Genomic DNA, 26,406 nt, shown 5'->3' on the forward strand with positions numbered 1-26,406 from the left:
CCAAACTTCTTCCATTTAAGAATGATGAGGCCACTGTGTTCTTGAGGACCTTCAATGCTGCAAATATTTTTTTGGTACTCTTCCCCAGATCTGTGCCTCGACACAATTCTGTCTGAGCTCTACAGACAATTCCTTCGACCTCATGGCTCTGAAATGTACTGTCAACTGTGGGACCTTATATAGACAGGTGTGTGCCTTTCCAAATCATGTCCAATCAATGGAATTTACCACAGGTGGACTATAATCAAGTTGTAGAAACATCAAGGATGATCGATGGAAACAGGATGCACCTGAGCTCAATTTCGAGTCTCATAGGAAAACATCTGAATAATAAATAAGGTATCCGTTTTTTTATTTCTAATACATTTGCAAACATTTCTAAAAACCGGTTTTCGCTTTCTCATTATAGAGAATTGTGTAGATTGCGAAGGATTTTTTTTAAAGAATCAATTTTAGAATAAGGCTGTAACGTAACAAAATGTGGAAAAAGTCAAGGGGTCTGAATACTTTCCAAAGGCACTGTATGTCAGTGATTCACCAGTTCAGCTAATTAGAGTATGACTTATGGCTTTACCTACTGACTGTCCTTTCATAACTGGGTGACACACACACGAACGTGCCGCACGCATGCGCCTTTTGGTTACTCACCACACAGCACAACTCGCCACATTTGTGTCGGCCACAAGAGCGTTTTTTGAGGCAGCGCTTCTCACAAGTAAAAATCAGTCCATCTAGAATTGGGAGGAAAGGAAAGAGACTTAAGAGAAGAGTAAAGTACAGGACAGATCTACTTTTACTAAGTACAGTAGCAACACCACCTCAAAGAACGATCAAAATATCACCTTCATTCTGGATGGCTGCACAGGGAACATCCTGAAAACAAAGACTCTTCAGTGGTGCTCTTTGGTAGAACAGAATTACACCTCCATTTACAACGGTGCGCAGTCTATACAGAACATTGCATTCGAAGAATTGCACTCAAGATACAAAAACACCATAGGTATATACAGTCCTTGTTGTCGAAAACTAACCTTGGTCTTAGAGCCGCATTTGCATTTGATGGTGGAGGTGAGCGAGCAGGGACCACAACTTCCCTCATGGCACAGCTTCTCACAGATGTGGATGATCTCTGGAATGACGGGGTCAAGTCAACAAGTCAACACATTTGAAATGCCATAGAGAGGCTATACATGAGGACACGGTGTCTTGTGTTACCGCTGGAGCCGCAGGGCAGAGGCTTGCTGCAGGTCTTGCCACAGGAGGGGATGGGGTCGGAGCAGCCGCGGCGTTCGGGGTAGCCCAGCTCCAGGAGCTTGGCCAGGGCCGTCTGCCCACAGGGGCAGCTCCTCACTAGCCTGGGGGAGCGTGGGCACGGCTTGCACGGCCCAGGGTGGCACACCTGCTCACAGCGGTGGGTCTCACAGTCCAACATCCTAGGATAGGGTGGACATATCACAAATCAATGTATGAATAAGTTACAATAGATCTATATCTATAATATTATTCTCACAGGAGAAAATAGTTGTTTCCTAGTAATCTCAAGCTGCTGGTTTGAACTTACTTGCCACATGCTTTCTGACAGCAGAAGTGTCCTGAGCCGTCAAAGCGGTCTTTATCCGTCCCACAGAGTACCTCCCGAGACACAACACCGCAGTAGCACACTGCGACAGCAGGAAAGAACCGATGAGACAAAACAGAACGCATCAGAGTGAAATCCATCACAGTGGCTAAAACCATTAGCCATCATTACTCATCACAAATTCCTCATTGTCAAGGAATGCGATTTTAACTATTAAGGACAGAAATGTTTTTGGTCAGATCACATGGTCAGGGAGAACTCCTGGCCCAGTAAAAAGACATATTGGGAGTGAGTAGCTCACCCTGCTTGACCTGTAGCGGGCAAGGCTGGCACAGTCCGCTGTGGCACACCTGGGTACAGGTGTGTTCCGAACAGTTGAGGGTGGCGCCACACTGCTTGTCACAGTGGATGGCAGTGCCCTGGCCACACCGCATTGGCTGACTGGAGAGAGAAGTATGGAGGTATTTTACCGTGAGTGGGGGGGGGGGGGGGGGGGGCTCAGGGTTCTTCTTATACCTGAGTAATAGTGACATGCAGTACATTTGGCAGCCTAAGCAAAGGCGTGTAAATTAACAGTGGGTTATTATTGTAGAAATGATAAACGAACCTATACGTTCTCAAATAACTGCCCTTTTTCTGGCCCGCAAATCTGTGCGGCCCTCCGCTGAATTTGGAAATCCTGATTAGGCACTTGAGACCAAATTATTGCCCACCTCTTCCATATATAGTGCACTACCTATGACCAAAACCCTATGGGCATCATGTAGGGAAAAGGGTGCCGTTTGGGACTCAGACATTAGGTCAGGAGGATATACAGTACCTGGTTCTTCCACAGATGCATGCTTTGGTGACAGAAGCAGGACACTGGGGACAAGGTCCGGGGTGACACAAACTGTTGAGACACAAGCAGGGATCTAAATGAACATTTTTCCATTGGTAGCAGTGATACTCCCAACTTAAATTTAGATGCACCAGAAAACATATTATTTTATTGATTGTGCAAGAATATGTCAAATATAAATACACAACGCAGAGACAGATTACGAGAGGTCAAGAGGACGAGAGTCAACAGAGTACTAACGATCAATGGAAATAGTGTTTTTCCTGTAATAGGGAATTATTGAGCAATGGTTCAGAGACATGGGAGGAATATGTCTTCTGAAATAGGATACTTGTTATTTGGCCATTGGCTAGTTTTATTGCAAGGAATTCTAAAATCGGTCAACCACAGGCTAGAGCTGGGTTATAAAACTACATGCTGTCCCTTTGTTCTGGGGAGAGAATCACTGAAGAGCATCCCTGAGGACAGGGGAGAATGACCATCTACCTCCCCGTATGATTTGTCCTCTTTGAATAAAGCCATTTGCCTCCCATTGATTTGCTTTGGAGTTTGTTATTGAAGTAACATAAACTGCTAACATTTGGTGCCGTGACCCGGATTAATTGGTCTCAACAACAAGAAAAACGTATCAACTGTGTGTTGATCCAGAAGAAAGAGAAAAGGCTGAGCGCAACCCACAAGGGAGTTAACTCTTAATCTCCTGATTGATGGCATAATTGCTGGGTGAGTCTAGACCAATATCATTTTAAAATAACCAAAAATCTGGTTAAAATAAGCACATGCAGGGGGATTGGAGGGACGCCATGTGCGACTGACGTGTTTTCCGTTTGCTCCCGTGGTATTTTTAAAGTTTATGTGAATTTTGCAGCAGAACCGTATTTATTTTCATATATTATTTTGGTGATCCCTTCCCGTAAAAACCAAGACTACTTTACTTCCAAATATCAGCATGTCGACGAAACATAAGGCCAAAAGCATGACTTTGAGAAAACCCGGCCTACAAGACACACTCTCATCACCGCCCTCCCCTGAGCCTGACGGCCCGGGGACTGATACTTTACCCGGGGGGGCGGCTTGGCCTGGCGGCGCTGAAGTGAACATTCGAGGCCATCAAACTACTACGCTCTGAGATAGTTGAAATGAAAACGGAGGTGGTTGCTACGATTGAGGCCCGAATAAAGGAGGTTTCTGATACTTTAAAAGCAGATCTAACCATCCTGCGGAACGAGACGGTGCCGGCAATCGCATCACTCAAAACAACAATGGAGTCGCACACTACAACGATTGCAGCACTGGAGACCTTCGCTACAAATGTCTCCGACTTAACTACATCCCTGGAGGCTGACGTGAAACGCCTAGCTGCGGATTTGAAAAAGGTGAAGGAGAGCTGTGTAAGTTTGGAGGGATTCTCTCGCCGCAATAACCTGAGACTTGTATCAGTCCCAGAGTCAGCGGAAATGCCTCGCGCCACGGATTTCGTTTCTGGGCTGCTGAATGATGTTCTTGCCTTAGATGAAAAGCCCCTGATTGATCGTGCCCACCGGTCGCTGCGCCCAAAGCCCCGGGATGGGGAGAGGCCCCGTGACATAATTCTTCGAGTGCACTTTTTCCATGAGAAGATGGAGATTCTCCGACGAGCCCGCAATACCACTCTGAGCTTTCAAGGACAGAGCTTCTCCATCTACCAGGACTACTCCCCCACTGTTTCCAGGCAGCGCGCAGCTTTCGGACAGGCCAAACGACTACTTCGGGACCATCCAGGTGTGAAGTACGGACTGCGATTCCCGGCCCGTTTATGGCTATCTCATGATGGTAAAGACTACACATTTGAATCTCCGGATGAGGCTCTCTCTCACATTCAACGTCACATCAAGAAGTCTTGAACTTGCTCATAGTTCAGCAACTGTTGCTTGCGAACTGTGGATAGTAAGTAACCCACCTGTGGTACAATTATGTTTAGCTACAACATGCTAATTTTGTATAGTTGGGGAGTTGGCGTACCCATTCAGGCTTATTTGATGTGATCTAATGTTTTGATCATCTAGTGTGCTTGCCTTACAAGCATTCAGTCATTTTAATTTCATTGTATTGCGGTTTTACTATACTCCTGTGTTTTCTAGGCTGTCTTGCTCACCTATTCAGTTTGTTTACATAGTGTCTCAGTGACTCAAAATATTCTTGGTTATTTGCTTACTGCATCCGTTTGCATTGACCCAGTAAACAGTAAATGCTTCCCGAGGCGACACGTTTTTTGGGGTCTTCACTTAAATTTTAAAAGTTCTGAGCGTCATTTATGCCCAGCAAGCGTTCAACGTTGCGCACACGTAGTTTTTTGGTCTTGGTTGTAAGCTGTCTCAGCATTCAACTAGACAACTATTATAATAATAATTATTATTATTATTTTTGATTGTCTTACTACGATTTCCTTACTTCAAATTAGGTTTTCGGCTGAGAGCCTTTATACATTCTATTTATTTTCTTTATTTTCTCTCTCAAATGCCTGTTATAAGACTGGGAATATAATTATATACATCTACAAGTGGTGCTTTTGTAATTTCGTCTGCACAAGGGATTCACTTTAATTTTTTTTATTTAAAAAATGATTATCTCTTTTTGCTGTTTGATCCACTAACAAAACACGACTTTAAAGAGCGGGACTGTGGGGTTAGGTTTAAGACCGCACTCTCACAGACATACTGTGCGAAGAGAACATGTTCTATTTAGGCTTGTACCTCGTTTGGGGAGGTACTGTCTGGGATGGGGGGAGGGGGTGGGGGGAGGGGTTGAATTGTTCAGTTCTAATGTTGTCATTCTGTCTTTTTTGTTTTTTTTTCTGTACTTTTTCCAAACATCTACCACCGTACATTATTACTCTGAGACAAGTTATTCTGGGGTTTTTGGGCGCTCATTGCTTTTCCATTCTATGCTCTAATGACAGGGTTGTATAACGGGAATGCCCAGAGGGGCCGAAACAATGCGATCAAGTACATTTCGTGGAACACCAAAGGGGTTAATAACCCAGTGAAGCGTAAGAGGGTGTTGACACACTTAAAGGGTTTGAATGCAAATGTTGCATTTCTACAAGAGACTCACTTGAGGACTGGTGAGCACTTTAGGATGCGTAGGGACTGGGTTGGTCAAGTGTTCCACTCTAACTTTCATAGTAAATCAAGAGGGGCTGCCATTTTGGTTGATAAAGCCACTCCCTTTGTAGCTTCTGAGGTTATCGCTGATCCTAAGGGACGATACGTCATAGTAACCGGTAAACTGTTTTCTACCCCTCTTGTTTTGGCTAGTGTTTATGCTCCCAATTGGGATGACACAAGTTTCATTTCTTCCTTTTTGTCTGCTATACCCAATTTAGATTCTCATTTGTTGATTTTAGGGGGGGATTTCAACTGCAAAATGTCCCCAGTTCTTGACAAGTCCTCACGAACAACTACAGGCCCATCTAAATGTGCCCTACTTATTCAAGCCTTTCTTCAGAAATATGCCATGTTTGAGGCCTGGCGTTTCCTACATCCTACAGATAGACAGTATTCCTTTTATTCTCATGTTCATCAAACATACTCCCGGATTGATTACTTCTTTTTGGACAAAAAACTTCTGCCTAACCTTCGGCAGTGTACTTACAAGAGTATTGTTATTTCTGACCATTCACCATTAGTGCTTGAACTAGAGTTTCCCCAGCGACCTCCTATGTGTTATCAATGGCGTCTTAACCCCATTTTACTCTCAGATAAGGAGTTTGTCAATTTCATTTCTTCTGAAATCACCTTATTCCTAGAAACTAATTCAACACCAGGTATGTCCTGCTCTACCATATGGGAGTCTCTCAAAGCATACCTACGTGGCCAAATTATTTCTTATACAGCCAACCAAAACAGAGTTCGCTCTCAGCGACTTCGGGACCTGAGCGAATCCATAGCCACATTGGATGAGAAGTATGCCACGGTTCCTTCCTCTGATCTGCATAAAGAGCGCCAACTACTCCAATCTGAATTTGATGAGCTTTCTACCAGGCAAGCTGAACAGTTACTCTTGCGAGCTCGGTACAGAGTGTATGAACAAGGCGACAAGGCCAGTAAACTCCTTGCACATCAGATCCGTAAATCTGAGGCCTCACGTTTAATCCCACAAATAAGGACCCCGTCTGGTGCCACCACAGTTATACATAAAGAGATCAATGATCAATTCAAACAATTTTATTCTGCGCTATACACCTCTGAATCCCCTCAAGACCCTTTGCTGATTGATTCCTTCTTTAATGGCCTGAATATGCCTTCAATTGATACAGACACCCATGACTGTCTAGAAGAAGAATTTACACCTGAGGAGATTGCAACAGCAGTGTCCGCAATGAAAAGTGGTAAATCACCGGGTCCGGATGGTTTTCCAACCGAATTTTACAGGACGTTTTCTGGTCTGCTTTGCCCATTCTTGTCTCGACTATTTGCAGAGTGCCTTAATACCTCAAAGCTACCGCCTAGTCTTTATCAGGCTTCAATTTCATTACTATTAAAGAAAAACAAAGACCCCCTGGAATGTGGATCCTATCGCCCAATCTCGCTTTTAAACTGTGATTACAAAATCCTAGCCAAGCTTTTAGCCATCCGTATGGAAGGCTCGCTGCATCAAGTAATACACTCTGACCAGACTGGCTTTGTGAGAAATAGGCATTTGTTTTTCAATATTAGGCGCCTTATGAATATACTGTACTCCCCTGCGTCGGAGGACCCAGAGGTGGTGGTCTCACTTGATGCAGAAAAAGCGTTTGACCGCGTTGAGTGGGATTACCTAACAGCTACCCTTTATAGATTTGGCTTTGGCCCCAAATTCATTGCGTGGATAAAGATTCTTTATTTTTCCCCCATGGCTTCGGTACGGACTAACAACTTGTCCTCTGACTATTTTCCCTTGCACCGCGGATCCAGACAGGGCTGTCCACTCTCCCCCTTGTTGTTTGCTTTGGCAATCGAACCTCTCGCCATTGCACTACGCTCTAATGATGCCATTCAAGGAATAATCCGGACGGGCTCAGAGCAGAAAGTCTCGCTATATGCGGATGACCTCCTTTTGTTTCTCTCTAACCCTGATACCTCATTGCCACGCGCCTTATCTGTTCTTAAAAGGTTTGGATCAATCTCAGGGTACAAGCTGAATCTAGGCAAGAGTGAGCTTTTTCCTGTAAACAAGGCTGCTTTAAAGTGCTCTTTTACAAGTTCTCAGTTTAGGATTGTCCGGGATCAATTCACCTACTTGGGAGTTAAAGTGACAAGGAAATATTCAAATCTGTTTCAGGAAAACTTGGTTGCTCTAGCAGACAGTTTGAAACAATCTTTTACTTTTTGGAATGCGCTACCTCTTTCTCTTATCGGAAGGATTAATGTCATTAAAATGAGTGTGTTGCCCAAATTTCTATATTTATTTTAATGTTTACCCATTTTTATTCCAAAATCTTTTTTTATTTCACTGGATCAAACATTCATGCATTTTATTTGGGATGGCAAGGTACCACGGATTGGTAGAAAACATTTACAGAAGCCTAAGTCATTGGGGGGTTTAGCTCTACCAAATTTTCAGACATACTATTGGGCTGCAAATTTCAGAGCCCTTCTGTACTGGCTGCAGACTGATCCTACTGGCCCTAGACCAATCTGGGTCCAGATGGAGTCTGAATCGTGTAAACCTGCTGCACTTTCTTCTGTGTTGTGCTCGTCTCTCCCAGTGTCCCTAGGCAAAAGGTGTGTCAACCCAATTGTAAAGCAGTCTCTTAAAATTTGGAATCAGTTCCGTTTAGCCTTTGGCCTCCGAGGCTTTTCTCTATCAGGCCCAATCAATCAGAACATTTTATTTCCTCCATCTTTGAATGATGGGGCTTTTGGCATCTGGCACTCACTAGGCCTCTCCTCACTAGCCCAATTATTCTTTGATGATACATTTGCCTCTTTTGCTCAGCTACAGGAAAGGTTCAACCTCCCCCAATCCCACTTTTTCCGCTATCTCCAGACTAGGAACTTTGTCAGAGCTAACACACCTGCATTTCCCCATAGGCCTGTGAATACAGCTATAGAGAGCATCCTGGAGCTGAACAAGCTTCCTAGGGGCGCAATTTCAGATGTATATGCAATCATTCATGACTTACAGAACCCTTCTTTGGTGCCTTTAAAGACTCGATGGGAAAAGGATTTGGGGGAGGAACTTGGGGAAGACACCTGGGAATCTGTGCTGCGCAGGGTGCATTCGTCCTCTTTTAGCACTAGACACAGCCTCATTCAATTCAAGGTGGTTCACCGTATCCACTGGTCTGGGGCCAGACTTGGAAGAATATTCTCTGATTTTGATCCTACCTGTGTCAGATGTAAAATTGAACCAGCCACACTGTTGCATATGTTCTGGGGCTGTCATAAACTGTCAGGTTTCTGGGAATTAATATTTAAATGTTTCTCTGATATATATAACACTGTTATAGATCCCTCTCCCCTTACAGCCCTTTTTGGAGTACTGCCCATAGGCACCCCCCTGTCAAGAATCCAGTCGGACACTGTTGCTTATACAACTCTTTTAGCTAGACGGCTAATACTACAGAACTGGAAGATGGCAGCTCCCCCATCTTATAAATATTGGGTGAGAGATGTGTTGTGCTCTCTGAAACTAGAAAAAATTAAATTCAATTCACGTGGGAACCCCAAACTGTTTAATGAGGCTTGGGCTCCATTCCGGTCTTACTTTAAACAGTCCATCCTCTGATGGCATTCCTATTAAAACCAAAATAAGTCTGTATTTGACCCCCCTGTGACTTAGAGGTTGGATGAGCATTTCTCTGTGTTTTTTTCTGGGGTGGGGGTGGGGGGCATTAAGGTTGATGTGCTTATTGATTGTGACCTGCGGATGCCTTGTTCATCTTGCCCGGGCAGAGACTAAGGTGTGAGCTTGTTTTTCCCAGTTATTTTTATTTTTTAATTCTGTTCACGCCTACATAAAATTATTATTATTCATTTTTTATTTTAAAGCATTGTAAACTTTTTATTTTTGGTCCAGTGGATGGTTGGTCTGTGGCCTTGACTGTCTGTGAGTGGTTGCATTTCTCCACCCCATCCCTTGACTGTTTACAGGAACAATGGTGAGGTGTTTGCTCTGTCCCTATACTATAGATTGCCCTTTAACCTTTTGTAGCCTTCTGCCTGGTGTGTTTAACTTGTCTAAAGTATGGTATCTTTAAAGTTATTTTTTTATATGTATTATTTGTATTTTTTTCTAGTTGAGTATATTATTTATATTGCTTTGTCTTGTCTGTGTGTGTGTAAAACTTAATAAACAGAGTTTTCAAAAAAAAATAAGCACATGCAATGAGTGATATCTGATGTATAAGAGTTCAAGTCCTTTGTTCTATTACAGACTTCCTTTGTTCTCTCTGAAAAAGGTTTGAGGCCTGTGTCTTTGTTCTCTATTGTAGGGGTTCAAGTCATTTTCTTTTTGTGAAACCTTGTTGCATAGAAGTGAGTTGCTAGTTGAGAAGCAATTTTTACACGTGGTTAATATAGGTCTTCAACAAGCTTTTTGAAGTGAACATAAGTTATGGGTAGCCAGGCCCTACAGAGACAATGTGTTCTAGAAGGGGTTTGAGTCCTTAAAAAGGGGTTTCATATATTTATTTAACCTCAATAAATAAACTCAGTAAAAAAAGAAACGTCCTCCCACTGTCAACTGCGTTTATATTCAGCAAACTTAACATGTGTAAATATTTGTATGAATGTAAGACTCAACAGACAAACTGAACAAGTTCCACAGACATTTGACTAACAGAAATGGAATGTGTCATCCCTGAACAAAAGGGGGGTCAAAATCAAAAGTCAGTAAGTATCTGGTGTGGCCACCAGCTGCATTAAGTACTGCAGTGCATCTCCTCCTCATGGACTGCACCAGACTTGCTGTGAGATGTTATCCCACTCTTCCACCAAGGCACCTGCCAGTTCCCGGACATTGGCCCTTGCACTCACCCTCCGATCCAACAGGTCCCCCAGACGTGCTCAATGGGATTGAGATCCGGGCTCTTCGCTGGCTATGGCAGAACACTGACATTCCTGTCTTGCAGAACGAGCAGTATGGCTGGTGGCATTGTCATGCTGGAGGGTCATGTCAGGATGAGCCTGCAGGAAGGGTACCACATCTTCCCTGTAACGCACAGCGTTGAGATTGCCTGCAATGACAACAAGCTCAGTCTGATGATGCTGTGACAGACCTTCCCAGACCGTGACGGACACGCCACCTCCAAAAATCGCTCCCGCTCCAGAGTACAGGCATCGGTGTAACGCTCATTCCTTCGACGATAAACACCAATCCGACCATCTCCCCTGGTGAGACAAAACCGCGACTCGTCAGTGAAGAGTACTTTTTGCCAGTCCTGTCTGGTCCAGCGACGGTGGGTTTATTCCCCTAGGTGACGTTGTTGCCGGTGATATCTGGTGAGGACCTGCCTTACAACAGGCCTACAAGCCCTCAGTCCAGCCTCAGCCTATTGTGGACAGTCTGAGCACTGATTGTGCATTCCTGGTGTAACTCGGGCAGTTGTTGCCATTCTGTACCTGTCCCGCAGGTGGGATGTTCGGATGTACCGATCCTGTGCAGGTGTTGTTACACGTGGTCTGCCACTGCGAGGACGATCAGCTGTCTGTCCTGTCTCCCTGTAGCGCTGTCTTAGGCGTCTCACAGTACGGACATTGCAATTTATTTCCCTGGCCACATCTGCAGTCCTCATGCCTCCTTGCAGCATGCCTAAGGCAAGTTCACATAGATGAGCAGGGTCCCTGGGCATCTTCCTTTTGGAGTCAGTAGAAAGGCCTCCTTAGTGTCCTAATTTTTCATAACTGTGACCGTAATTGCCTACCGTCTGTAAGCTAATGGTGTCTTAACAACCGTTCCACAGGTGCATGTTCATTAATTGTTTATGGTTCATTGAGCAAGCATAGGAAATAGTGTTTAAACCCTTTACAATGAAGATCTGTGAAGTTGTTTGGAATTTTACGAATTATCTCATAGACAGGGTCCTGAAAAAGGAAAACAATTTTCTGCTGAGTTTATATATATTTTGAGGTTAACATATAAACAGAGATACTATACAACTTTTGAAGTTAATACAATGCCATTGTTAAGTGAGAAAACCACTCTGGAAAAGGGCGGAACAGCTCCTCCAGATGTGAGCATAAAAAAATATTTTAAATTCACAGTCTAGTGATATGAAGAACCATTTCAAAGTAGAGAAGTGTAGGCAAGAGATAAAGAAATATTCCGTCATTGTTGACAAAGATGGAATCTGTCTGATACACAAAAAGCATGGGGCAAAAATACAGAGAACGTCTAATTCCTTGACAAAGGCACGATGGTCTTTAACTGTAATAGCCGAAGAAAGAAAACTGGATGAGAATTTTTTTTCTGGAGAATCATGACAGGACATTGCAGAGAGATAAAAAAAAGTTTGAAAGCTCTTGGGTGAACACATCAAAACCTTGAAAGAAGAAATTCAACAATTACAGGCAAGGGTCGTAAAAACAGACTTAGCTCCAACATGTGGAGGACCATTTGTTTCTTCAATCCACCCTCAGGCTGAGTTGCGCAAGGATGATCGGGTTTCAAGCATCTGGTCAGCACTGCCTGGCTTTGAGTCAACAGATACTGACAGCGGTGACGAACGATGTCTTAGGCCAACCAGAACACAGGCTGTAAAAGGTAGTAAAGAGAAACCTCCGGTGACAGTATTCACACATAAATCAGCGTCTCCAAAACAGTTGGATGAACGGTCAAAGAATTTGAAACATCACGGAGAAGTGGGTATGAAAACATGGGACCATTTGAAGCGTTATAAGAAACTGCACAATCTACATCCTTATGATGGGTTACAGTTACTACCCTTTGTTTTGAACAACCGTGAACACGGCGTACTTGAAGAAAAGGTTTATAGAGCCGTGGGTGGTGAAGAGCAAGATGTGGCCGATGGATGGAGAGCCATACATATTTTCCTTAAGGGTCTGACCAATGCAACCACCAATTGGCGAGAGAAAACCAAATGTGTTCAAAAACCAAAAGAACCGTTTGTTGAATTTGAAGAAAGGTTTAGAGCAGAGGTGGTTGGACACGTTGGGTTACCTGACATGGAAGATGAAGATGACCCATTTTTTGGAGGAATTGAGTGTAATCACTCATCACCTGACGTAATCCATGCAAAAAAAAAAACTTTTGTTTCCACAACTAATGACTGGGAGAGAAAACTACGGCGACATCGACAGGCTAAACCGGATGTTAGAGTTGTACAGGTTCCGAGTGAAACCAACAACATTCGTTCAGCAGAAGAGAAACCTGGTGTATGTCATTATTGCGGGTTTTCTGGTCACTGCAAAGAGAATGTCAGGAAAGGAAAAGTTAATTTATGAGAAGTGGCCAGGAGAAGCAGGGTCCGTCTAAGGGAAAATGGAATCAAGACAACAGCCCCAATGACACAATGTTGATGCAGAAATTTAAGAAGCTCTCTCCGTCTCAGCAGCAGAGTTCGCTGGATGCTGTGGAGGTAAACTAATGGACTCCCTCTTACGTCCCATCTGCTGTACATATGAAATCGGATGGAATATATGTGAACATGATGGTTAACAACATTGCAGTAGATTTTTTAGTAGATTCGGGTGCTGAAGTCACTGTATTGCACATATCTTATGCAAAACATATGTTCTCAGTACACGGGCAAGAAGATGAGAGCAACAGGAGTAGGGGGGACGACGACGACATATGAAACAGACCAAACCATTATCAATTTCTAGTCGGACAATGAAGATTGATGCAGGGGTCATTTGAACAACCTATTTAATGCCTTGACGTTATTATGCAACTTGACTCCACATTGAACATTTCTGAAGGGAAGGTGACGCGGCAAATTAGACAACTGCAGCGATCTACAGGTCAGAACCATGCTATTTGGACTATGAGTGTGGAACTCCGGAAATGGAACCAGTATGCTTGACAGGTGTTTCCCCACCTTGCACAAAACAATATCCCCACAAGGAAGCTATGGATGCTACTAAAGTAGTGATTAAAGAACTATGGGACATGGGTATAGTTGAAAAGACACCATGTAATCCAGTTACTCTGATGTATCCTACAGATACCACATTACTTGGACACGACTTATGAGTCTGTTATGGATCAGCTCTCTGATGGGTTTATAGTCATTCGTTAGAAAACCCTGACTTTACCTTATACACAGACGGTTCAAGCATTGTGGAGGGGGGGGGGGGGGGGGGTGAGAGGCAGGCTGGGTAGTTACTACAATGGACCCATGTCACTACCAGGCACGTTAAATTTGAGAAAAGCAGACGTTCACTTTATGGAGTGACAATGCTTAACTATTGCATATAACTCTAAAGCAGTAGGGGAAGCAGAACGACAAGTAAAAGAGGCGTGGGGAATAACTACCGAGGGGGGACATGACGTAGTGCCAGGAGAGTGGGTGATGGTAAAAAAAATATGTAAGAGACACATTAGGGCCAAAATGGGAAGGTCCTTATCAAGTTTTGCTCATAACGAGGTCAGCAGTAATAGTCCAGGGAAAATCACGGCGGATACACGTTACTCATTGCAAGGTTGTCCATTTTGATGACAAAGCGGAGCCTGGAGAATAAAACACTGATTGATAAGCAATCCGGGGCCAATCTCGGGTGAAGAAGCATAGTAAGACGATCAGAACCTGATAAGCTTCTATGTTGTACACTGCAGTCGTCATATTAGGGAAATGTAGGTGAAATGTCCAACGGTTTCCTGAAAATTGGGACATGCTTACTTAGGGAAATCTATGTGAAATATAAATTTTTCTTGAAAACAGGACATGTTACTTTCACTTTGTTTCCTTCGTTACAGATTATGAGAATCTTCGATTCAAGGACTGTACCTGAAACGATACAAGATCACCGGTGAAGTGCAACCAGTGGAATAGAAGAAGAATTCCTCACTACCGGCAGACTGTCAGAACATAATATTTATCTATGTGGGACTGATACCAGTGTGGAAGAGCTGGTCACTTTTAAAGGACTTGGTGATTGATTACCGTGTCAATAGTACGATTGAATATTGTCTTGTAGACAATATTTTTATTTTTTTGTGTGAGTTTCCTCCTAATACAGGATGTGGTAGGAATCGGGACATCATTATAGCTGTTTATACCCATTTTCTATAACTTTGTTTGAAATCTATTTCTTATTGTAACAGCAAGTACAATGTGCCCTTTGTGTTTTATAGAAATGCAAGGTGTTTAAATGTGAATGATTTCATGCTTACTGCTAATGTTTTTTTTATACTGCCTATTTTTCATGTTTTCTAAAAAGACATTAAGTATATTTATTTTTAAAATGTAAGAATGTTGAAAATAAATAAACAACTCAGAGACAGATTACGAGAGGTCAAGAGGACGAGAGTCAATAGAGTAATAACAATCAATGGAAATAGTGTTTTTCCTGTAATAGGGAATTATTGAGCAATGGTTCAGAGACATGGGAGGAATATGTCTTCTGAAATAGGATACTTGTTATTTGGCCATTGGCTAGTTTTATTGCAAGGAATTCTAATTGGTCAACCACAGGCTAGAGCTGGGTTATAAAATTACATGCTGTCCCTTTGTTCTGGGGAGAGAATCACTGGAGAGCATCCCTGAGGACAGGGGAGAATGACCATCTACCTCCCCGTATGATTTGTCCTCTTTGAATAAAGCCATTTGCCTCCCAATGATTTTCGTTGGAGTTTGTGTCATTGAAGAATAACAAATTGTAACAATTGAGATTGTCTAGAATTTATAGACAGGGCACAAGATGTGCGTCAGAAGTGCACTAAAACTTGTAAGTAACCCTGTAAATACATTTGTTTGTTATAAAAAGCTTAATACCGGTCATTGAAATTGCAGTCATTTGTGGAATATTAGGTTTCTACATTGTGTAAAATCACAATTTACTTATCGAGACGCATTACAGTGAAAATTGTACACTGTCTTAAGAACATCAAGTTTGTGAGTGATGACATGAAGGAGACATTCATTAGTATAATCATTGATCTTCTTAAGAAGATTATCCTTTGTTTCTGTGCCCCCCAAATGTTCGGATATAGCCTACTAGTAAAGTTACCAGGTTGCTAGCTAATGAGGTAACATGACTGAATAAGGTGTAAACAAAATAGCCACAGAGTTGTTTTAGAAGGTCCCGCGACATGTTTTTTGAATGTAAAATGCAGCCCACCAATCCGCCATAGGAAGAAAAAAAATCGATCTATTTGGGCTAGAAACCTTTCCGCTGTAGTAATGGTAGAACCATGATGCTAACAAATATATGCGCTCTAGGACACTCTGAAACAACGGTAGAGCAAAGCCTAGTCATTACAACAATTATCTGGGTGATTTGTTTTCTAGGCGCACCCAAGTAAAAATATTTAGGAGCATATGCAACCAAAATTGTTGCACTTTCGAGCCCTGGACACAATCAAGACAACCACTTCATGTTGTAGAACAACAGATTGTTATGTGGTGGTGGGTTATGCATGTGTTGGGTTGTGGCTCACATGTTACAGGGATGCTTGCAGTCTGCTCCGCTCCTCTTCTTCCCACACATGTCTCCACAGCTGTGTGGGATCTCACTACGCTGGAACTCTGGGTTGGTCGCTTTGCCTGTCAATCATAGCAGAATAATTAAACACAGTACAGGGAACTAACTCCAGAAATCAGGACAAGGACATTGATTTCAACTACTTGTTTATGTGACCTTTACTTTACCAGGTTAGTGTCATTGAGATTAATAATTAGTTATAATACACAAAGCATCTCAAAGAGAGCAAAAGACTAGGGATGCACGATTGTCTGGGAATAATGGCTAAAATTGGGTATTAGCTAATCCCTTACCACAGAAGCACTTGTAGACGTTCGGGGGTTGGAAGACAACATTCTGACAGGCCGGACAGCGCCACCCGTCATTTGTTTCTGCAAATGAGAGCAACGTTTGCATATCACATAGACCAATTTACAAAGCACTTCATCAGCTAAATGGTGAGTCACAATATTGTACACTATATCTTAGATTGTAAGGTTGTACTCTAAGTTGTAAAGGACCTCCGTCACCCGAGTCACAGTCTGTTCACACTGCTATCATCTATTCTGGCAGCCTCCCCACACCTCTCTGACTCAGAGGGGTTGGGTTAAATGCGGAAGACACATTTCAGTTGAACGTATTCAGATGTACATCTGACTAGGTATCCCCCTTTCCTTTCCTGGGGCGGCAGGTAGCCTGGTGGTTAGAGCGTTGGACTAGTAACCGTTGACAAGGTAAAAATCTGTCGTTCTGCCCCTGAACAAGGCAGTTAACCCACTGTTCCTAGGCCGTCGTTGAAAATAGCAATTGGTTCTTAACTGACTTGCCTAGTTAAATAAAGGTAAAATAAAAACAAAATATAAAAAATGTTATTTGTCACATGCGCCAAATACCAAAAGGTGTAGACCTTACAGTGAAATGCTTACTTACAAACCCTTAACCAACAATGCAGTTAAGGGGGAAAAAAGTGTTTGATTTTATTTGAGTAAATACTTTAATAAGTAAAAAATACATTTTTTTCTTTCTTAAACTACTACTACTAATGTGATGGTTGTAGCAATCAATTGGCCCATTAACAATCACCCATTTTAGCAAACGTATTTCATTTAAAGCTTCACATTTCTCTGGTATAGGCTACTTATCGCAACGAACGATATCAGCAAAATGCCTGCGATAAGTGATCGTGTTGATAACTTTTGGTTTATCGTCCCAGCTCCACGAGACTGTAAAACAGCTTCTATCTCCAGGCCGTTGAACAGCCATCACTAGCCGGCTAACTGTCCGGTACTCTACCCTGAACCTTGAGACTAATTCCCCATGTATTTAGAGTCATTGAACGCTGGTCACCTCATTCTGTTTACTCATCCTGCATGTATATACTGTATTCTCAACATAGCTCATCCTAATATACCTACTAATGTACATAGCATTTTCCTTCCAAATGATATACTGCCTAAACACACTGTGTATTTATAGTCTGGATTCTGACACATGCTCACTAATATATCTAATCTTTATTGGTAATTGGACTTGTTCTGTAATTTCTTGTTTAGATTTTGTATTATTTGCGAGACATTCTACTGCACTGTTGGCGCTAGTAACATAAGCATTTCGCTGCACCTGCTAGAATGCCTGCAAATCAGTGTACGCGACCATTAAACGTTGATTTGATTTTTAGTACAGTAGTAACATCTCTGCACATTAGCTGACACTGCATGTCACCAAGGAAGTACCCCAAGGCTTGATCCTACGCCCTTCTCAATTGACATCAACATAGCTCAGGCAGTAGGAAGCTCTCTCATCCATTTATATGCAGATGATAGTCTTATACTCAGCTGGCCCATCCCGAATTTTGTGTTAAATGCTCAATAACAAAGCTTTCTTTGTGTCCAACAAGCTTTCTCTACCCTTAACCTTGTTCTGAACACCTCCAAAACAAAGGTCATGTGGTTTGGTAAGAAGAATGCCCCTCTCCCCACCGGTGTGATTACGACATCTGAGGGTTTAGAGCTTGAGGTAGTCACCTCATACAAGTACTTGGGAGTATGGCTAGACGATACACTGTCTTTCTGTCAGCACATATCAAAGCTGCAGGCTAAAGTTAAATCTAGACTTGGTTTCCTCTATTGTAATCGCTCTTCTTTCACCCCAGCTGCCAAACTAACCCTGATTCAGATGACCGACCTACCCATGCTAGATTACGGAGACAATCGGCAGGTAAGGGTGCTCTCAAGCGGCTAGATGTTCTTTACTATTCAGCCATCACATTTGCCACCACTGCTCAATATAGGACACATCACTGCACTATATACACTCCTCTGTAAACTGGTCATCTCTGTATACCTGTCGCAAGACCCACTAGTTGATGCTTAGTTGATGCTTATTTATAAAACCCTCTTAAGCCTCACTCCCCCCTATCTGAGATACCTACTGCAGCCCTCATCCTCCACATACAACATCTGTTCTGCCAGTCACATTCTGTTAAAGGTCCCCAAAGCGCACACATCCCTGGGTCGCTCCTCTTTTCAGTTTTCTGCAGCAAGCGACTGGAACGAGCTGCAAAAAACACTCAAACTGGACAGTTTTATCTCCATTCAAAGACTCAATCATGGACACTCTTACTGACAGTTGTGGCAGCTTTGCATGATGTATTGTTGTCTCTACCTTCTTGCCCTTTGTGCTGTTGTTTGTACCATGTTTCGTGCTGCTGCCATGCTGTTGTCATGCTTTGCTACCATGCGGTGCTGTCATGTGTTTTTTATTTAACTAGGCAAGTCAGTTAAGAACAAATTCTTATATACAATGACGGCCTACTCCGGCCAAACCCCAATCCGGACGACGCTGGGCCAATTGTGCGCCGCCCTATGGGACTACCAATCACAGCCGGTTGTGATACAGCCTGGAATCGAACCAGGGTCTGTAGTGACACCTCTAGCCCAGATGTAGTGCCTTAGACCACTGCGTCACCCATGCTGTGTCGTCTTCGTTCTCTCTTTATGTAGTGTTGTGGTGTGTCATGTCCTATATTTTTAATCCCCCGTCCCCGCAGGAGGCCTTTTGGTGGGCCGTCACTTTAAATAAGAATTTGTTCCTAACCGACTTGCGTAGTTAATTTTTGTAATACATTTTAATTGTTTTTTTAAGATAAGGTCACTGGGGCCACATTTTTGCTACAGTGGATATTGTAGCATCATCAATGTACAGCAGTACCATCTGTCGAGCAGAATTTGCATTCCTGTATTGTCTGTGTGGGGGAAGCATTGTGCCCATCTATGGAAGACTATTGTGTTGAAAGTCATGAATAAATGAAGAGCTGGAGGGACTGTTAGGCCTACCGTCTGCCTGGGAGGCTGGGGAGCGGGCCCACTTCTTGATGCAGTTGAGATGGAACACGTGGAAGCAGCTGTGGCAGCTCCAGACTGGAGCCATGACTCTGATCACCTCACAGCACACCATGCACTCATACTTCTCCTCAGACAGCTGCTCGATCAGGCAACCTGGACAGATATGGAGGAGAGAGTCATCAAAAGAGACCAAAATCATGGTATCTTCTCAAATGCATCCTATTCCCTATATAGTGCACTCTTTTGGACCAGGGCCCATAGTAGTGCACTATGTAGGGAATAGGGTGCCATTTGGAACACACATGAACATAACTACTTTCAGAACAAACTCATTCACATTTTCTTTAGGTAATTATTATTATTATTTTTTTTACTCTGGGACTTTTTGAAAAGCTGTGAAACTTTGCCCTCTCACCTGTCTGAGTCTCCTTGCTCTTGTTGGGCACGTTGTCCCACCTCTTCTGTCCAGGCCTGTGGTCTGAGTTGAGTGTTCTCCTCTGGCCTCTGTCCTGTAGGGGGGTGCGTCTCCCCTGGCCTCTCCCCTGACTCCTCCAGCTGGGCTCCTCTTCAGTGCCGGAGCCCAGTTTGTCACGATGGCCAGAGGGGGTGTCTCTGGCTCCCCTCTCATGGTCCTTCTCCTGGGGATATTCTTTGATAGGCCCCTGGCGTCGCTTGGGCTCAGGGAATTTCTGTTGAGCGTCGACGTGGGGGTTCCTTTCCTCGGCTCTCCCTCCTTTCCGGCTCCTGGCCCCCATTTCTGATGGTGGGGTTTCTTCTCTGGGCTCAGCAGGGTCCCAGCCTCCTCCTCCTGTAGCGTGGCTGTCCTGGTTCTCCAGAGAGTGAGGAGGTCCTTTCGCGCTCCTCGCCCCTCTCTCTTTTCGCCGCGGCTCCTGGCTGAACCGTCGGGGCTTTTCAGGGCGGGTGTCCTGGTGGTCTTCGTGGGCAGGCCCCACCTCTACGCTCCGGCCGCCAGGGTCTCCTCGACGCCAGCTAGGCCTGTCTATGGGGGGTGTTCCAGGCCTGTAGCCACCCAGTCCATGGTGGCCCCTGGGTAAGCCAGGGGGGCCAGTGTCAACCCCAGGCCTGTTCCACCTTGGAGGCTGGCCCCTTGAGCCCCGGCCCCCTCCATCTCCGTTAGCTCTTCCTCCTCCTCTTCCTCGGCCCCTTGATACATCCTCTTGGTGGTAGGGAGGAGGATGGAAATTTACAGGGATCGTTGAATTGTCATGGACATGAGATTGTTTGACACCGTGGTGAAAATGGCCTTGCTGCTGTTGCTGCGGTGCTGGGCCGTAATTATTACAACCACTCCAGTTACGGTTGTGGCCCTCTCTGTTCCGACCCCTCCTGGATTGCTGCTGGTTACATTTCTGTTGTGATGAAGTCTCATCTGGATTCAAATCCAGAGAGTCTACACAGAAGAAAAAAAAGCCTACTTGTTAGCGAGTGACTTGGCATGAAAGTTGTGAAGCTGCATCATAACTACAGTGTCGACGCAGGCAAGACAGGCTTGACAAGTGACTCCAAAGACAAGACGTTTAACAATGTTGACTTGGAGTCACGTGCCAAGGCTATGAGTATGACAGCTCTGAGTATGACGGATATTCTCTTCAGGACGGCCTGGACTTTGACACGAGAGCACGTCATCTAGCTAAGTTGGCCTCAACTATCATTACAGAGAATTAAGCAACAACGTTGGCTATTTGTTTGAGACGCTGACTGGCTGACTTTAGACAAGCAAGGTCAGAGCCATTGTTAACAAAAATTTAATAGCTAGCGCATGAGTCAACCAGTACTAGCCTAGGCTATGTAGCTAGCCAGCTTCTCAGGCTAAAGTTCAATGAACATGCAGCTCACATAATGTGGTCACAGCAATGACTGTATATGAAATGGGCCACACTGGCAGACTAGCGAAGGGAGCAGGGTATAAGCGATCATAAAGGGGGCCGCCGAACAAAAAATTAAAAAATATTTATTATTATTTTTTAGGAACTCTGCCGGGGGCACAAGCTACCGAAACATTTTATCTATCCCGTCAAGAGAGAGCGAAGGGCTAGGGCTGGCCTAGGCCATTTCTAGACCCTAAATAGAGTGTGCAAAGCTGTAATCAAGGCAAAGGGTGGCTACTTTGAAGAATCTCAAATATATTTTGATTTGCTTAACACTTTGGTTACTACATGATTCCATGTGTTATTTCAGTTCTGATGTCTTCACTATTATTGTACAATGTAGAAAATAGTAAAAAAAAAAAGAAAAACCCTGGAATGAGTAGGTGTCCAAAATTTTGACTGGTACTGTAAGTGAACGCACGTGGCATTTCGGCAAAAAAATCTAAAAAATAAAGACTTCACACTGAGTGCACAACACATTAGGAACACCTGCTCTTTCCATAACAGACTGACCAGGTGAAAGCTATGATACCTTATTGATGCCACCTGTTAAATCCACTTCAATCAGTGTATATGAAGGGGAGGAGACAAGTTAAATAAGGATTTAAGCCTCGAGACAATTGAGATGGATTGTGTATGTGTGCCATTCAGAGGGTGAATGGGCAAGACAAAAGATTTAAGTGCCTTTGAAAAGGGTATGGTAGTAGGTGCCAGGTGCACGGGTTTGTGTCAAGAACTACAACGCTGCTCAACCATCTTCCTGTGTATCAAGAACGGTCCACCACCCAAAGAACATCCAGCCAACTTGACAACTGTGGGAAGCATTGGAGTCAATATGGGCCAGCATCCCTGTCGAACACTTTCAACACCTTGTTGAGTCCATGCCCCAATGAATTGAGGCTGAGGGCAAAAGGGAGGGGTGCACCTCAATATTTCAAAGGTGTTCTAATGTTTTGTACACTCAGTGTATATCGGAGTTGTGCCTGTTGTCATAGAGATAGATTAAGGACTTCTCATGGATATAATCCGTTTTAGCATGGACATTTCCACTGAGGGCTTCCACCACTTTAAAGTAGTCAACTGGGTGGGGATTCCTATGAGTTGGGAGTAATCAGCCAATGAAGACCATGCACTACTTTAAAATGGAGATCATTGGCACAGCCCACACGACAATGGTAGAGATGAGTCCTATCTAGCTCTATATAGAATAACTATCTTCAAAGTAATGACTCGGGACGTCGGGTTTGATATGAAAGCTTCTTTTAGTAATAATACTTGATCACGTTACATTTAACAACTTTAGATTCTACAGAGCAATGCCAGCAAGCTGCTAGCGCAAAGGAGCCAAAATCACCTGTTAATTGCCCTTAACTAGCGCATTCACTCTCTACTTCCTGTCGCAAGGCATTCTGGAACTTGCAGTCAAAAGCGTAATTCAATACTAACCAATACAATTACATACGTAAATAACTGTAAAGAAATATCTTTAGATACAGCTCAATGAATTAACTTAAACATTAACTCTAACACATTAAAGTTACAACACTCTATGGCTTGTTGTTCACACACACGTATCTGCCCTCTCATTGGCTAGAAATGGTCCGATAGACAATCCTTGTTATAGCTGAGAATCCTTGGGATAAGGAAGAATGCCCTGTTAAAGGTATACTCAGCGAAATGACATTGCCACGAGCATCACCGGAGATATTGAGATGAGCGAGATGCAAGACTTTGCTCACACACTGTAAATGCACGTGTGCACAGGTTCACTTCACACTGTTCACAGCGTGGTAGCCAGGGCACCGAAACAGTGGAGAAGTTGAGCCACGCGCTTCAATGCTCTTAGTTGTTGAAATTGACCCACTATTCTGTTTACTTTCTTCATCCATGTCATATCGCTAATTCTACCTTTAATGCCTTGGGATCTCAAGAAGGGCTAGAAGGGATTCAGCTTTTGTCAAATTAACATAAAAAAATTATTTTGCATTTTAGCTAACAATAATTCTAACTGTTTTCCTAACCTTAACCAAATTCTCCTAACCTGCTACAAAAAGTCAAATCTGACAAACACTGTATCCCATCTAGTTAAAACCATATCAAGGGCCTGCCGGCATTGCAAGTGAGTCACTGGGCTTGTTTCAGTGGTACGGCTGAAGCATCCAACTGCAGGCAAAAGTCGAAGAGTGAAGTCGGGGGAAGTGCATCTGCGACAGCTGAAAGTCTGACACTGATTTGGTTTTCCAACAGCAAGGCTCAGTGCAGCATGGCAGTGTGCCATTGTTTCTAAAAGTTTGTTATGTCGAAATAAACACGTCTCCAACCCCCATATCACACACTAAACATAGGCTGTGTGTGTGTAGATTGTACCAAAGACAGTACAGTATGACAATAAGCAGAAAGTGCTTCTACAATAGAAGTCCCCGATCACACGAGTAGGTAATGTCATGGCGACGTTGGCTCGCTAAACTCCTGCATAGAAACACGTGATCGGGTCTAACGGTCTCGCACATGTGCCTGCCATCGAATCAAAGGCATATAAAGTAGTGACAGACGAGTAGTGTGTCTGAAGTGGAGGCAGTACAGGGCTTAGCATGTTTCTCGAGGAGGCTAAAAATAGATTTTGGGCTTGGAAAAGTTGAATATTTTCAGAAAGAGTCAGGTAGGTAATTGGTTAAGGGAGGAGAACGAGGGGAGGTTGACAATACTGAGCGAGGCAGAGGATGGGTTTGAATCTGTTGGAGCTAGCAATAACAAGAAAGAGGGTATGTCGAGGAGGATTGATGTCAAGTTCAAACAGAGTGAGCCGGACTCCAGTTTGAGTCCTGGAGGTGAAATGGAAGGGGTAGAAGGTGTTGCGAAGAGCTGAGCCCTGCATTGATGGACATGGTTATGATAAGACACATGTGGTCCAGAGGGAGTGAGATTTCTGAAGAGGGTGGAACCAGGCCTTTTGGCTGATCCATAGTTGTTTTCAGGTTGGGTGGAAAAGTTGGTGGGTGCTGTTGAGTCGGTGAAGGTAACTCGAAGTGCACTTATGTTTGTTTGTGTTTCTTCAGATCATAGAGAGCAGGCGCTCCATGCGACGCAATTTGGGTCAAGATCTGTTTCACACTTTGCTCTTAGGAACAGGGCACCATTGAAAGGAGTGATTTCTTTGGTAGCGTTAAGTGTGGAGGTGGAGCAGTTGGAAGACTCCTGGTGTTTGTGACACCCGTCGTTTGGTGCGATGCAGACCCCGGTGGTGAGCATGGTGAAACAGAGAAGCCCCTGTTAGTCCTTTTGAGTCAGTCTTAACCCGACAAGGTCATGTTAGGATGTATCAGTTAACCTGTTAGAGCATGTGGTGAATGCGCCGTTTCAGGTTAAACATTTATGGTCATGTTGCAACTGTGTGTAGGAGGGAGATTCCAAGATGTGGGAAGTGGGCATGGGTAGTTTCGGTGGATAAAGTTGTGTGCGTCAACTTTAAGGGTGCACATGTTGCTGGGGATCAGAAGTGTATGGTGCGAGAGAGGCAGGTTGAGGTGGCTAGAGTCAGAGTAGTGCAGAAGGTGCTGTATGCTGAGACAGTGAAGAAAGTAGAGGATAGGTCAAGGGTGAGATTCTGATAGGATCCGTGTAAATAGTAGATCTGTGCCAGCATAGAGGGATAGGTCAATGAGTGATATGCTTCAGTAAGGTTTGCTTCCTAGCAATGTTTATCAACTGCACTGCAGAAATGGAAAGTAAATCACAGAAAATAGATGCGTTGGCAGCTGCATAGAAGTACTTGGGGGTACGAGATGAATTCAGAAGAGTTACATGGTGTGTTGAGTGGTAGTGTCCCGTCCTCTTAAGCGGTTGGCCTGGGGTAGGATCAGATAGGGTTAAAGTACTGGAATAAGGAGGTGTTTTATTTATATTTATTTATATATATATATTTATATATAATTTTTTTTCTTCTCTTTTCAGTTCCACATTTGTATCACAAAGTGTAATGGATCTATACTATAGTTCAGTTGGGGGTAGTAATGTAACATATTGGATGCAAACTGCCATTAAACCTCACCGAAGATATTATTGTTGACCAAAATGAAAACGTGTCAGATTGTCACTGAGGTTGGAGTAATAATATGTCCAACTACTTAAGACATTGGCTCGAATCTAGGTTGTGCCTTTACATTTCGACAAAATTAACTACTATGGAGGTATTTAACCTCTCAAACCCTGGCCTTGCCTGCTTGGTCTGTTTCGCAAGCGTTCTGGAAGTATCGCGATGTTGCGTCTTTGGGCTTAGAACTCTGTATCAATTGGAGAGAGACACTCATATCAAATTCATTTGTACACTGTATACATATGAATCTCGGAAAAGTTGCTTCCAGTTTCAGACATGTCTTAAGGTCCCGTTCACGTGGGTCAAACAAAAACACTAATTATAGGCCTTTGATAACATGGTTGTAAAGTTCATGCAGTCGACATGTAGGACAGTTTTTATCCCCATAATGCAACACACTAAAAGGAGACTTTGCAGAAGTGACCCGCTTGAACTGAGTGAGCCCCCTTAGCACAAAGCAGAGGTTTCTGTTGAGGCATACAGTATGTCAACCTAACTTACGTTTCCACTGAAACTCTGCTCTGGCGTCTTTCTACGCCTGCTATGTTGGGTTACTGAGTGAGTGTGAGATGTGTGACACTGCCAGCTAGCTTGCTAACGTTAGCTGAGTGCAATTTGACAGCTCAACACAAACCCTGTAATTTCACTTTGAATTTCCATTAGCTATGATTTAGCTAAATAGCATGAGACATAATTAAATGATTATCCACTCTAGTTAAAACTGAAGCGAGCAATCTAGTTAGCTAGACAGTTAGCTAACTGCTAGCTAAGCTACTTTACCTGTGACTGAGCCCTCAGCCATTCAATCACACAGTTGGCAGTCACTCACGTTCTTCTCCCACGCGAAGTTTGTAGCTAAGATTTTTAAACAGCTGTTGGGAGATTAACAACCAGAGATTAAATGCCACTTTGTATTTATTATTCCCACAAAAATAATAACATGTCTCCCCTCCTTACATGATTGATTGGGGTATAAACGAACGGTTGTGTGAGACACGAGCTCTGACGATTCTTCCTGCAAAGGAGTTTGAAGTTATGGAACTTTATTGAGAC

The 26,406-nt window shown here is 43.5% G+C and overlaps 1 protein-coding gene across 6 annotated transcripts in view; it reads right to left on the reverse strand.

The window, feature by feature from the left end:
• The window catches only part of LOC120051138 (transcriptional repressor NF-X1-like), a 33,193-nt gene extending 6,794 nt beyond the window's left edge, over positions 1–26,399 (reverse strand). For 2 of the 6 annotated variants that reach the window (XM_038997838.1, XM_038997839.1), the window contains exons 1-12: positions 26,134–26,387; positions 19,787–20,782; positions 19,363–19,524; positions 16,342–16,419; positions 16,005–16,110; positions 2,400–2,471; positions 1,881–2,020; positions 1,562–1,661; positions 1,216–1,433; positions 1,032–1,129; positions 843–873; positions 649–731 (exon numbers count right to left, since the gene is read on the reverse strand). In XM_038997838.1, the coding sequence (XP_038853766.1) occupies positions 649–731; positions 843–873; positions 1,032–1,129; positions 1,216–1,433; positions 1,562–1,661; positions 1,881–2,020; positions 2,400–2,471; positions 16,005–16,110; positions 16,342–16,419; positions 19,363–19,524; positions 19,787–20,782; positions 26,134–26,155 (2,106 nt within the window). In that variant the 5' untranslated portion in view covers positions 26,156–26,387. Of the gene's footprint in view, positions 1–648; positions 732–842; positions 874–1,031; positions 1,130–1,215; positions 1,434–1,561; positions 1,662–1,880; positions 2,021–2,399; positions 2,472–16,004; positions 16,111–16,341; positions 16,420–19,362; positions 19,525–19,786; positions 20,783–26,133 lie in introns of all 6 variants that reach the window. The other 4 variants (XM_038997836.1, XR_005477227.1, XM_038997835.1 and 1 more) reach the window with 4 other exon arrangements.
• Between the last annotated feature and the right edge of the window lie 7 nt (positions 26,400–26,406).

This window comes from Salvelinus namaycush, chromosome 7 (assembly GCF_016432855.1).
Source record: "Salvelinus namaycush isolate Seneca chromosome 7, SaNama_1.0, whole genome shotgun sequence".
NCBI classification, from domain to species: domain Eukaryota; kingdom Metazoa; phylum Chordata; class Actinopteri; order Salmoniformes; family Salmonidae; genus Salvelinus; species Salvelinus namaycush.